Source organism: Grammomys surdaster, unplaced genomic scaffold (genome assembly GCF_004785775.1).
Source record: "Grammomys surdaster isolate TR1022 unplaced genomic scaffold, NIH_TR_1.0 126546, whole genome shotgun sequence".
In the NCBI taxonomy this organism is placed as follows: Eukaryota; Metazoa; Chordata; class Mammalia; order Rodentia; family Muridae; genus Grammomys; species Grammomys surdaster.
Window position 1 is genome coordinate 16,585,371 of NW_021621338.1, and position 11,929 is coordinate 16,597,299.

Consider the following 11,929-nt stretch of genomic DNA (forward strand, 5'->3'; position numbering starts at 1 on the left):
GGCTGGAGAGATGGTTCAGTGGTTAAAAGCACTGACTGCTCTTGCAGAGGACCTGGGTTCAATTCCCAACAACCACATGGCAGCTCACAACTGTCTGTAACTACAAAATCTGGCATACTCACAGACATACATACAGGGTAAACACCAATACACATAAAATAAAAATAAACACATTTTTTTAAAAATTAGGAAATAACAAAATCTGTGTGGCAGTTATGGTGGCAGAACCTCAGCAGAGACCACTCCAGCATCAGTCTGTGTTACTCACTGAGAGTGGCCAGCTCTGAGGGAAAGCTCTGACTCCATGAGCCCTACCTTCTCAGTCATCAATTATTCATCTTACCTGTCAACTCTTCAGTTTCTAGGGCATGGAGCCTCCATCCATCCAACCAAAGGGGAGACCTAGAGAGAAAAGTTAGAGTCACTTGTCCCGTGTGGAATGTAGTGAGGGGAATTAACAATACACTTTAGAATTTGAGATATTCAATAGCTTGAACTTAAGGTACCAAGATCCTTGATGAATATCATCATAGTTTTCAAAGGGATGAGGGATAGTAATGATCGGTGGTGGCTGGGGCTGAGTCGAAGGCAGTGGTGGTACCAGCTTGGCTATCTACTCAGTATACGCATGAGTGTGTCAAAGCATTCTTTTAATTACTCATCAGAAGAATCCTATAAAAGACAAATGGATCCCATTTTCATCAGTAAACTGAGTCTCTAAGGATGAAAGTCCTTACTCAAAGTCTTGAGTTCAGATGTGTCTTAGGACCAACATTCTCCAATACTGCATGCTAGGAAGCCCTGAAGCCACGCCACTGCACAAACCTGCAGCCCAGCATTTGAGAAGTTGAGGTGGGAAGATCGCTTGACCATGAGATTTAAAGTCAAACAGGTCACTTTGAGAAGTGATGATACAAAAGATGGTTGTGGAAGAGAAAGGGCCAGGCTGGGTGGTGTGGGCATGTGGTCCTGATTACTCGGAAACCATGTGCAAGATTGCAAGTTGAGAGTCTGCCTGAGCCAGGGAATGAGTTCAAGACCAGCCTGGTTGATTTAGTGAGAGCTTATCTCAAATATAGGTTGGTAGTGGGTGGGAAAGAAGAGAAGAAGGAAGAGGAGGCAGGACAATGTCCCATTGGCCTTTTAGCTCCTTTCCAAACAGAGCCTTGGACTCAGCTGCAGTTAACCCACAGGCCAGAGCTGAAGTGAGCATCCTTTTATGTTCCAGCCTTTCCCAAATGACTACAGAGTCCAGTCTACTGGAAATTTTCCTTCTCCAGCATGTCTTTAGGATTAAAGTAGCCTTGTTTGGGATGTTTCAAATCAGTGGCCTTAAATTAAGGAACAACAAATCATGACTATATTCAAAATATTCAGTGAGTGTTGTCAATTCCTAATTCTCCTTCCTAAAGCATTTGTTAACAAAAATTTAGTGCTCAGGTGTTAAAATAGTTCCAGACGAGGCCTTTTTAAATGAAAGACAAAACAAAAATAGGGAGAACTTTCGCCGTTTTATAAATTTTCTCTTTCAAAGAATCCTTACAAATCTGCTGCACTAGGATTGACATAAAGCACAGCAAGCCTGGCTCTGGCGAGATCCCTCCTCTGGGACCTGCTTTTTAGTAATTCATGTGCCATCCCCAGCTAGAGACTTGGAGAGGGATGCAGCCACTTGCCTCTGATGACCATCACACTCCTGTACCCCCAAAGAGGGAAGACTGCACATCACCATCTATTTCACTACGAAGCCCATGTTGGAGACTCTCACTTCCTGTATGACACTGAAAAGTCACCACCCCTCTCTGGGCCTTTGTTTCCTCCTTTCCGATGGATAGGAAGATCCCCCGTCACCTCCTAACATTTTAAAGTTCTAGAAGGCAGTACCTACTTCTTTCTGTGACATCTAAATGCCTTTTGACGCCCATGCTGGAAAACCAAGTTAGCACTGGCTGTGCCTCATCTAGAAGCGCCTCTGATTCCATCTACTGAGCATAAGGTTTGGAAAGGACTTACTTTCTCCCTTTTGCCTCTTTGAGTGTGTAGCCAATGGGGCATCATACATTTTTTACACTTCTCCTGCTAGATGTGAGATTCAGGAGAAGATTGGATGTTCCAGGGTGTTCATGCTGCTGGGATGGGAATGTGCTCCGATGCACTGGTCTCTTCTGTATGCACACCCTCCCTCGCCTTCCTCAATGGTGCAGGACTGTTGACAGCAGCCTACCTTGTCATCTGTACTTTTAATTCTTATTTATTTATTGTGCTATTTTAAAGCCATTTACAAGAGTGAGAACTGCCTATGTAAAATGGAAGGGGGTGCTATATTTTTTTTTCCTGAAAGGTGGCGCGTCTCTCAGTGAAGAGAAAAAGGCAGGATGCACCAGGCTTGCTGGCAGTGATAGAAGCCAGCGCCGGTTTGCCTGTTGTCACAGCCAAAGAAAAATGCCACCTCTGCCTAGAAGCCAGAGTGCCACACTTCCCTTTTGTGTCCCAGACATGTATCCATCACAGGGCTCTCAGCACATATATTTGGACACGTAGTCACTTGAGCTTCTTGAAGGTCACCCTCCAACCCCTGGAAGGACAAAGATAAGAACAAATTATTCCTGGAATAATGCAGATTACATGTCAGATACAGAAAGTAAGTTTAAGGTGGAGGCCTAGGCGAACCCAGGATATCCCCTAGCTGCTGAAGCAGTTTAAAGCCACATGCTCACCTATGATCCAAGACTTGTCCTGTCCCCAGAGCCACTTAACAAACCCAGATGTAGTAGCAGCAAACAAAAAATCCCAAGACAGGAGGTGCCAAAAACACCCTCCACACACAACTACCCCTCCCTAAAAAAAGAAAGTTTCAGGAAAAAATGTTCTCACCCCTAGAGGGGAAAACCTGTCCATGCCTCAAGCAGCTTGACCCTAACAATCACACACCCTCTAGAGAGTGAACTGCCCATCTCAGCAAGAAATCCCCACCCCCAGCCGCCTGCTCCCTGGGGAGGGACAGAAGGTTCTTACAACTGACAGTTTCTCCTCCATGATCTTTAAAAGAGCAGGAGTTGGCTGTGAGGCTGAATGCTGCCTCGGTTGGGGTAGTGTGGTCCCTGTTGCGGCTAGGCTCCAAGGAGAGCCATACTTGGCTCTGATGAGGAAGGAGCCTAGATAAGAAAGATGCAAAGAGGGTCTATACGCCATGGCTGCGACTCTGTAGTTTCTTGCAAGGTGAAACTTGGCAGTTCTACCTTGCAAGTAAAACCCCAAATTAATTTTTTTTTTTAAAGAAATTAAGTCAGAAACAAGGCTTCAGAAAAACTGTGAGTGTTAGGCATAAACTGATTTTGGATGATCTTTAGGTGAGAAAGGGTGGAGCTACCATCAGAAACATGTTTTTATTTATGGTTTTTGAATCCCCACTGGTGTGCGATGTGTGTGTGCCTTGTGTGCTGGTGAGTGTGAGCGTATGCATCGCCTCGGTTCTCTGCCTCCTCTTTTATCTTCATCTTATTTCCTGCATCTTTCCTGTGCACAGTTCATATAGATGTCACATAAATAAGTGTATAGGTCCATCCACACCTTTTCATTTTATTTGTAAATTGTTTGGTATAAGCGGCAGAGCGTAATGAAACCTGGTGAAGTTTAAAAGATTAGATTTTTTTTTTCAAACTGACACTTCATAACACTGTTCATATGTCTCTGAGTGAGATTTATGAATATATGAGCAGTACTGCAAAATTATACTGCACCAGAGACTTCCTGCACCACAGGGGTGGCAGTCTAAAGTGACACAGCTTCAAGCATTTTTCACAGACAAGAAGCAAAATTTAACCCCCATAAGGGGAAGTATGATTTCAACAGCTTGTAATAAGCTCATTTGTAGATAGTTTTTTTCCCTCTTATATTCCATATTTTTTTTCTGCTGAGATTAAAACAGATTGCACAGCTAATGCAAGGGCACTTAAACGCTGCCCAGAACAGTTTGGCCCTTAAAGAGAAATCCTCATTTGCTGTCCATAGTAGGAATGCCCCAGTCAGACAAATGGTCATAAATACCCACCCGTCGATTCCTAGGGCTCTCTACTTAGTTCTCAGAGTTGCACCAGTGGGGGTCATTCTCAAACGTTAGGTGCCAGTGAGGGCACCCCCCCCACCCCATCCATCCCTCTTCTCACCCTGGAGACAATGCCTCAAGTCACACTGGAGTAAAGCGGTCCATTTCAGACAAGAATCAGGAGCGCGAGAGACAGTCTTCAGACATGGACCCCATGTGTGCCATGTGTAGTACAAGAGTCCCAGGTTCAATCCCCGATCCGCACTGCCCTAGTCTAGACTGAGCCAGCACCTCATCTGTGTGATCTGATGGTCATGGCATCTGTTCTCTCCAGTTCTGATTAACCCTCTTCTCTCTGCCGGAATCAAGCAGGTGCTCAAAGATGACCTGTCCCCACCCTGTTCTCTAGCCACTCCATGATGTGTTGCCTGGAGACCTCTTGTCTCTTTTTCAGCAATGGTACAACAGCTCCATGAACATCATCTGCACCTGGCTGACCGACCGGATGGACCTGCAGCTTCACATTTACCAACTGAAGACGCTAATTAGGATGGTAAAGGTAAAGGAACAAAGCACCCCCTCCCCTTTGCAAGTAGCTAACTGAGACACACACACTTCACTGGCAAGCTGCAGAACTTCCACAACACAAAAAAATCTCCATCTACATACACAACACGGTGATTTTTCAAACAGCATTGAAAAAAAAAAAGTCCTATGAAATTCCTTTGTGGTGCCTGATTAATTTTTCACTGAGACATCAACGGCAAGCTTGGTTTTTAAAAGGTGGGGTAGGCGCTGGTATCTTTGTCTATAAAGGAAAAGATTTGCCACGAACAAAATGTCACAGAGACTCTTGTGCCTTTCTTTGCATTGCACTTTTGAAAGCTTGCTTTGGGCACTATTATGTTAATTGCATAAATCACCGATTTCATTTATGGTTTAATTAAATAAAATTTTGCCACAATTAATTTCATGGAAATATTTACCCCAAGCTATTTCTAAACATGTTCTGTGATCATTATCAGAATGCAAATCAATATTGTTCTCATAGTTAATTGAAGTGGTTTCTCTTACAATGCGTGTACACAATCAAACGTAAGGGTTCACAAAGGTGAGATAACATACCCTGGAAGGAGCTCTTTCCCCCTGTTCTTATGTGTGTGCCGTGGACTAATGATAATTATTTCAGCGTGAAATCACAGTGGTTTACATGAAATAATAAGATCACAGAAGGGGGTAAATACGTTTTTTGATCATTTCAGTTTCCATTTGATGCCTCACCATAGAGGGTATTTTAAAAACGTTCATATGCAAAACTCCTATTCAACGCACAAAAATCTCCATTAAAATATTTTAGTAATAAGCATAGCTGAATTCTCTTAACAGTTTGCCAAAAATCTCCCCTACCCTGCTTCTTGGCCTCCTTTGGATTCGTCCCATCCCCCTGAAGGTGCTCCTCTACCCCAGTGCTGACTAAAGCCCAATTACCATTCCATTGTGTGTAATTAAGGAGTTATTATCATCTGCATTTGATCCCACAAAGCCTCCACCCAGCAGAAGGTTGCAGCCAGTATGGAGCTTCAGCTATTGTAAAAGAAATATCTGTATTGAATGGTGTACTCAGCTTAATTTTCTTGTTTGTTTGTTTTTTAAGTCAGTTTCTTAAGGCAAGTTCACTAAGCACTGCCAGACCCTCTGAATTCCTTTTCGGGCATATTTCTTTTCTTCTTTTCTTTTCTTAATGTGTGTAGCGTATAGGAGATGTTTTCTATTTGACCCTTATCTGACCATGTAGATATAAAAAGAAAAATATAACAATTTAGTATTTTCAGGTTATCTTTTTATAACTGTCATTTACAGATCTGTGTCTAAAACCTAGCAGTATTTGAAGATAAAAATATATAAGAGACTTAAATTTTGCCATCTGCCAAAAACAAACATGTACACAGTGCCAAACCACAGAAAGGGAGCTTTCACCTCCTCCAGAGTGGTACTCATCCTTACTACTCCATCCCAGTGGACTGAGCCAGAGTCCTCCAGCAGCAGCTCAGGGCAAATTCCCAAGGGTTGCCTCAACAGACACTCCATTCATCCATTCATTCATTCTCATCCAGAAAGCTGCACTCCTCCTTCACCTGAACCTTAATACTGACAAGGGAAGGATTCAGATCTGAGTGGCTAAATCCACGGGCTTCATAGAACCAAACTGCATTTGCTGATAAACTCCATAGTCACGACAACCTGTGACTTTAAAATTGGATTGACCCTGGGATTATTGATCCCGTAACTGCATTAGATGAACAAATATTAAAAATACAAATAATGTGGGAGTCATGTTGAAATACGTTTCCATTCTGTCTCTCACCCCTTTATGAAGTTTCCTGCATCAACAGGTGAAAGAGTAGAGACTTAGCCACTGAAATGACATGCAGTGTGATGAAAAAGCTTGTAATCAGAAAGACCATTTTAAAAAATGAACCAGACAACAGCCAGATGCTTCTGGTCATGTTCAATTAACGCCAAGGAGGTTCCAGGAAACAGTCCTTGGACTACCTAAAGAAATCCGAGAGAAATTGCCTCAAGGAACAAAGAAGGAGCTTGTGATACTGCAATACCAGCCATTATTCTTGAAAAAGAGCCAGATTTCTTCCCTGAGAACATAAAGTTGTGAACGAAATGGATACAGATATTTCCCAAGGAGACGAGATCTGAGTCACATGCCTGCAACATATTGATGAGGCATTAGCGCTCCAGCTTGCCCATCACTGTGGCTGCCTGTAATAGGTTTCATATACCAACATGCATATGTCTATCTTGTGGATGAGACAGAGGGACGTGGCTCACGCAATTATAACAGGCAAAAATCCTAAAGACCAGACTGCAACAGAAATCACAAAATACCATAATCAATTGATACATTCATTATGTGTATGTTAGGGCCCTTTATCCTGTTGATCATATTGTTATAATAACCTAAGAAAAGAAGTAGACCGGGGGAGGAGGCAAACAACCATGGAACATTTCCCTTTGTGGATCTGAATAAACACAAGCTTCTGTTCTTTGCTTTGTCTCATCTAACACAGTTTATCCTGCCACGGCTTCTCGTTTTCTGTCATTCGGTTGAGTCTTGGTTCTCAGTCCAAGTGAAATCTGAATGGGGCGGCTTTTACTTTTCAATTCATAAAATGTGACACTTAGCTGAAAGTCATGGCTCTCACACTTGTGCCTGCTTTGCATCCTCTCCCTCCTCACCTTGGGATGAGATCTTTCTTACCTCTTTATCTTTTGTTTCCATAGAAAACCTATAGAGATTTCCGATTGCAAGGGGTCCTGGATTCCACCTTAAACAGCAAGACCTATGAGACCATCCGAAACCGTCTCACTGTGGAGGAAGCCACGGCATCAGTGAGTGAGGGTGGGGGCTTACAAGGTATCAGCATGAAGGACAGCGATGAGGAAGATGAAGAAGATGATTAGACCATTCTCTGGGTCCAAGAGTCCGCCAGGATGGAGTCCTGTAATCAATGCATGTCTTTAGTCTGTTAGTTAACCCCATTAGGGAATTTTCTGTCAACCACCATGCCCATGAGATGTTCACCAATACAATTACCATTTTAGCTGTGTGGTACCAAGATTAGCAAATGGTTTCCTGATTTCTGTGTCTATATGTTTACAAGCAATATGGAACACCATTCTTAAACACCATTCATGGAGAGAATACATAGTTCAGCTGCTAGGTGTGTCCCTTTTGTTAGCAGAACACAACGATGCTTTATCCTGTACTATGCATACACTGATGGGAAGAGGATATGGAGCAAGTGTGTTTCCATGGCTCTGTTTCATGGATGTGGATACCAGGTATATAAAGTAGTACATAAATAAATTAATTTAAGCGCATAGATCTGCTTGGTTTTGGTTTTCGTTTTGTTCTTGTTTATGGGAAGGGAAAAAAAGGCGTGTTTCCAACAGCCAATGTGAACTTTTCTCATCCCCTAAAACTGAAAGCAATGGACCCTTTGTGTCCTGGCAAACGCAGCTTTGCATTTATCCACGTAGTTTCCCCCACCAAAAAAGTTACATATCAATGGATTAATTATCTTAATTTTCATGGCAAGGGGGCCATGTGATCAAGACGTAGCATTGAGCAAGGTTCAGACCAACTGTCTTCTGTGAAAGTTTATCCTATTAAATGTCACATTTTGCTTTTCTGTTTCAATAACTGTATATGTAAAAAAAAAACTTATTGAAATGAACAACCCTAGACTATAAATGTATTTATAATAAGATATGGATATTTCCTCCAGTAGACTGTAACCATAATTTCAATTATTTTGTTCCACGCTGTTTTTTATATCTGTCATGTACATTGCACTTTGATCTGTAACTGAGCGACCCTGGGGTCCGCTGTAGAGCTGTTTCTTTCTGTGGAAAGTAGTGGATCCATCTTGCTTTTTGCCTTATATAAAAGCCTACAGTTGTAAAAGTGTGGGAAACTGTGGCTTCTCAATAAATAATTATTCAAACGTCCTAAGAATGTGTGTGTGAGCCCATCTTCTTCCATCTCCTTTGAAAGCCCACTGACGCATAAGAGGCCGGAAGAAACAGAGAGGGGGGCAGAGGTAATTTTCTAGAGCGTTCTTGACACTGTTGTTGAAGAGAGGCCACCTCGAATTCCATTAATTCACACTCCACTAATTCAGGATCTGATGTTGGGCAGATTATGCTTTGCATCCTAGGATAAATAAGGGTTTGCTAAGCAAGTGAGTCGTGTAAACGAGAGGAATGTTTCTCCTGTATGGAGAGAAGGCCAACAAACTGTTTTTAAGCACCACTTTAACAGCAGTGTTTGCATTCAAACAAAGTGTGTGCCAATTATATATGATTCTTATATATTTGTTAAAGCCTTTTTCTTCAAGATACTCTAAGACATGGAGCACTCTTCTCTCTCCCCAGCTCCTGTCAACTATATAATCACCTAGGTCTGAAAGAAATTAAATGTGTCCCCTTGTTTGCTTTGTTTGTGTCTGTCACAAACTAGGCTGACCTCTCTTTGGGACTAAGACTTAGCGGAAATGACTGCTTTTCCAAGGGAACAGGGTAGAATGGTTGCCAGTTGTTCTCAACAGAGCAGCTCTCCAGAGGGCACACGCCCACTGTTTACCTCTTCAGGTCTGCAAGAACAAGGCCTTCCTGCTCTTGCTCAGTGTACAAGAACTCTCATTATTGACCAGCTACTCTAAGCACGGTGTCTTCTATAAATTACCTCACTTAAGTCTCTTATCAAATATGAGGCAAGCACTGCTGTTATCCTCGTGATAAACGGAGAAACGAAGAGCAAAGGACGCATGGGCCGGATGTGGCAGATCACATATCGAATCCCAGTAGTTGGGATTTGGAAATAGGAAAACCAGGAGTTCAACGCCATCCTCAGCTATACACGGATATTAGGCAGCATGAGACCCTGCCTCAACATCACCCCCATCCTAAAGAAGCACAAAAGATAGGCTAATTTACCCAAAGACACAGAATTAGGTAGGTCAGAATAGAAAGGCTATGATTTCAGACAATGTTTTTGTTATATTTGGGGTTGTAAAACTATAAAATATTTCATGAAAGAATTATAGACAGTATTAAAATGTGAAAAGTAAAGAGGAAGCATCCTGGCGTATAACACTTGGGGTGCAGAGGCGTGCACTGCTAAGGACCACTAAAGAGGAACTGTGTGAAATACAGGACATGAAGAGAGCTGGACTAAAAAGGACTGCACCTCCAAAGTCAGGGGTCAAATAAAAAACTTCCTCTCAAACAGCATGGAGAACACTGTTAAAAGTGTCCCCCAGCTTAGCAGTGTGGAGAAAGTATGTGAGGCAGGAAATGACACAAGGAGAGACCAGACACAAAACACCAGCCAAGCTTAATGCTCAGGTTACCCCTGCCACAAGCACAGAGCAAGGAAGAGAGCTCCAGTGTGCTGTCTTCTCTTCCTTCTCCTTTAAAACAAACACACAGAAAAGAATAAAGCCTAAAATGCCACTCAGTATTTTATCCCAGCATAAACACATTCACAAAACACATAGAAAGATTCTAGAAATAGAAAAGCACCTCACAGTTTGTGCTGAGCCCCTGACCCACTGCCACACTCTACCTCTCACTGGCCAAAGGGCACCCTGATTCCTAATGTGTGGAATGACCTTCCTATTGTAACCTTTTATGAAATCACAGGCAGAGGACACATTTACTCACGTATAGACCTTCCATTGCTGAGATAGCTGTGGTTCATTTTAAGGCCATATGTTATCCTGATATATAAAATATGCCATAATGGATTTATTCATGTCACACTGTCATTTTCCATGGAAGGTGATCAGAATGACTGATGCTGTAAATGTCTTTTACTTATCTTCTGGGGCAGTTGTTGGGCCACAGGGAAGAAATATGCTTATTTTTGGAAGATGCTCTGAGCTTTCCATTCTCCATTTCAACCTCACCAACAGTGTGTCAATATCCCTGTCCTTCTCCTTGGCAAGACTAAGTATATCAGTGTATGATCTTTCAACATTCTGTTGAGTGAGGTCTAGTGGTTAACTAACAATCGTGGGTTATAAAATAGAGTTGATTTCCTTTGAATCTATTTCTTGGTGATTTAGTTAGCCTCTTTCATACAGTGTAAATTTGAGTCTTTTCATTTGTAAAAGGTGAAAAGTCTAGAACCATATGAAGGCTGTGGAGATAATGGAGATGTCACAGAGTGATTAAGCTGATGGAAAGTCAGTCCTTCTCCTAATGGTCAAAACCATTAGTGAACACACTCTGCTCATGCCCACTGCTAAAAGTACCTCTAGCTCTAACCTATTTCCTCTCATCAGTTGGGGGATCTTTTGAAAAGGCCAGTGTAATCTGGGCCCTCCCCTCCAAATCACCTCCAACCTTCCTCTCATAATGAAACTCAAACCCCTTAAAGTAGCATACAAAGCCACATCAGAGGTGCTCTTGCCTGCCCCTCCATCAGCCTGGGTTAGCCCTGCTACTCTCTGGGATGGCCCATACTTGCCACCTCTCACTGCCGCTCTGCACCTGCTTCTTCCCACCTGGGCTCCCACCCAGTGGTGTTTCTTCTCATCTTTCAACCCTTGACGAAATTGGACTTTCCCAAGGAAATTTTTCCAAACTCATCTCTGGTGTGAATCCTTAGTGTGGCTCTTCACCCTCTGGTGCTCTCTCCTGGTAGCGCCCAGGCTGCTCCTGAGTAGGTTATTAACATTCCTGTGTGTTTCCTAGAATTCTTCTCCACTTCAGGAAGATTTGCTTCTACCAGATTCCATACTCTAGCTCCAGTGCCATCGTAAGCAGAGACTATTGAATGAGGGAGGAAAGGATACAGATAGAGAGGATCTGTTTGCTCTTCTCTCAGAATTCTTGGGTGGTATGAATCTTCCAAAGCCTCTTTTGAATGAATGGTTCAAGACACAGTGGAGAGAGAAGGAAAGTCGGGTTCGCAGAGGAGGTACAACTTGAAGAGCAGTTGGAGTGGGCAGGAAAAGACACAGCAAGGCAGGCAGGGTAATAAGCCACTGGACTGGGGTTCAACAGAGATGAGTTCCCAGAACACATGACTGCCACTCAGCAAATACATTTTTACTCAAAGCATTAAGAGACATGCTCCCAGCCCTAACTGGGACATCTGTATTGCACTGCCTCTCTCACATTACTCAGGGAACACAGCAAAGGCAGGAACAGAAACGTCACATGAGAGAGAAGTCAGGGATGACTGCTGTGAAATATTGTCTTCTGAATATGGCAGGTCTATTGCCCTCACGAACTCAAATAGGTATGATCACATGCTTACGACTTACATAAGATCAAGTCAGTCAACACTCCAATGTG

General features: G+C 42.8%; 1 protein-coding gene across 11 annotated transcripts in view; it reads left to right on the forward strand.

Moving 5' to 3' along the window:
* Nucleotides 1-8,579, forward strand: part of Cadps (calcium dependent secretion activator) — a 434,854-nt gene extending 426,275 nt beyond the window's left edge. For 4 of the 11 annotated variants that reach the window (XM_028760516.1, XM_028760514.1, XM_028760522.1 and 1 more), the window contains 2 exons: nt 4,500-4,604; nt 7,343-8,572. In XM_028760516.1, the coding sequence (XP_028616349.1) occupies nt 4,500-4,604; nt 7,343-7,522 (285 nt within the window). In that variant the 3' untranslated portion in view covers nt 7,523-8,572. Of the gene's footprint in view, nt 1-4,499; nt 4,605-7,342 lie in introns of all 11 variants that reach the window. The other 7 variants (XM_028760517.1, XM_028760521.1, XM_028760519.1 and 4 more) reach the window with 3 other exon arrangements.
* Nucleotides 8,580-11,929: the final 3,350 nt, after the last annotated feature.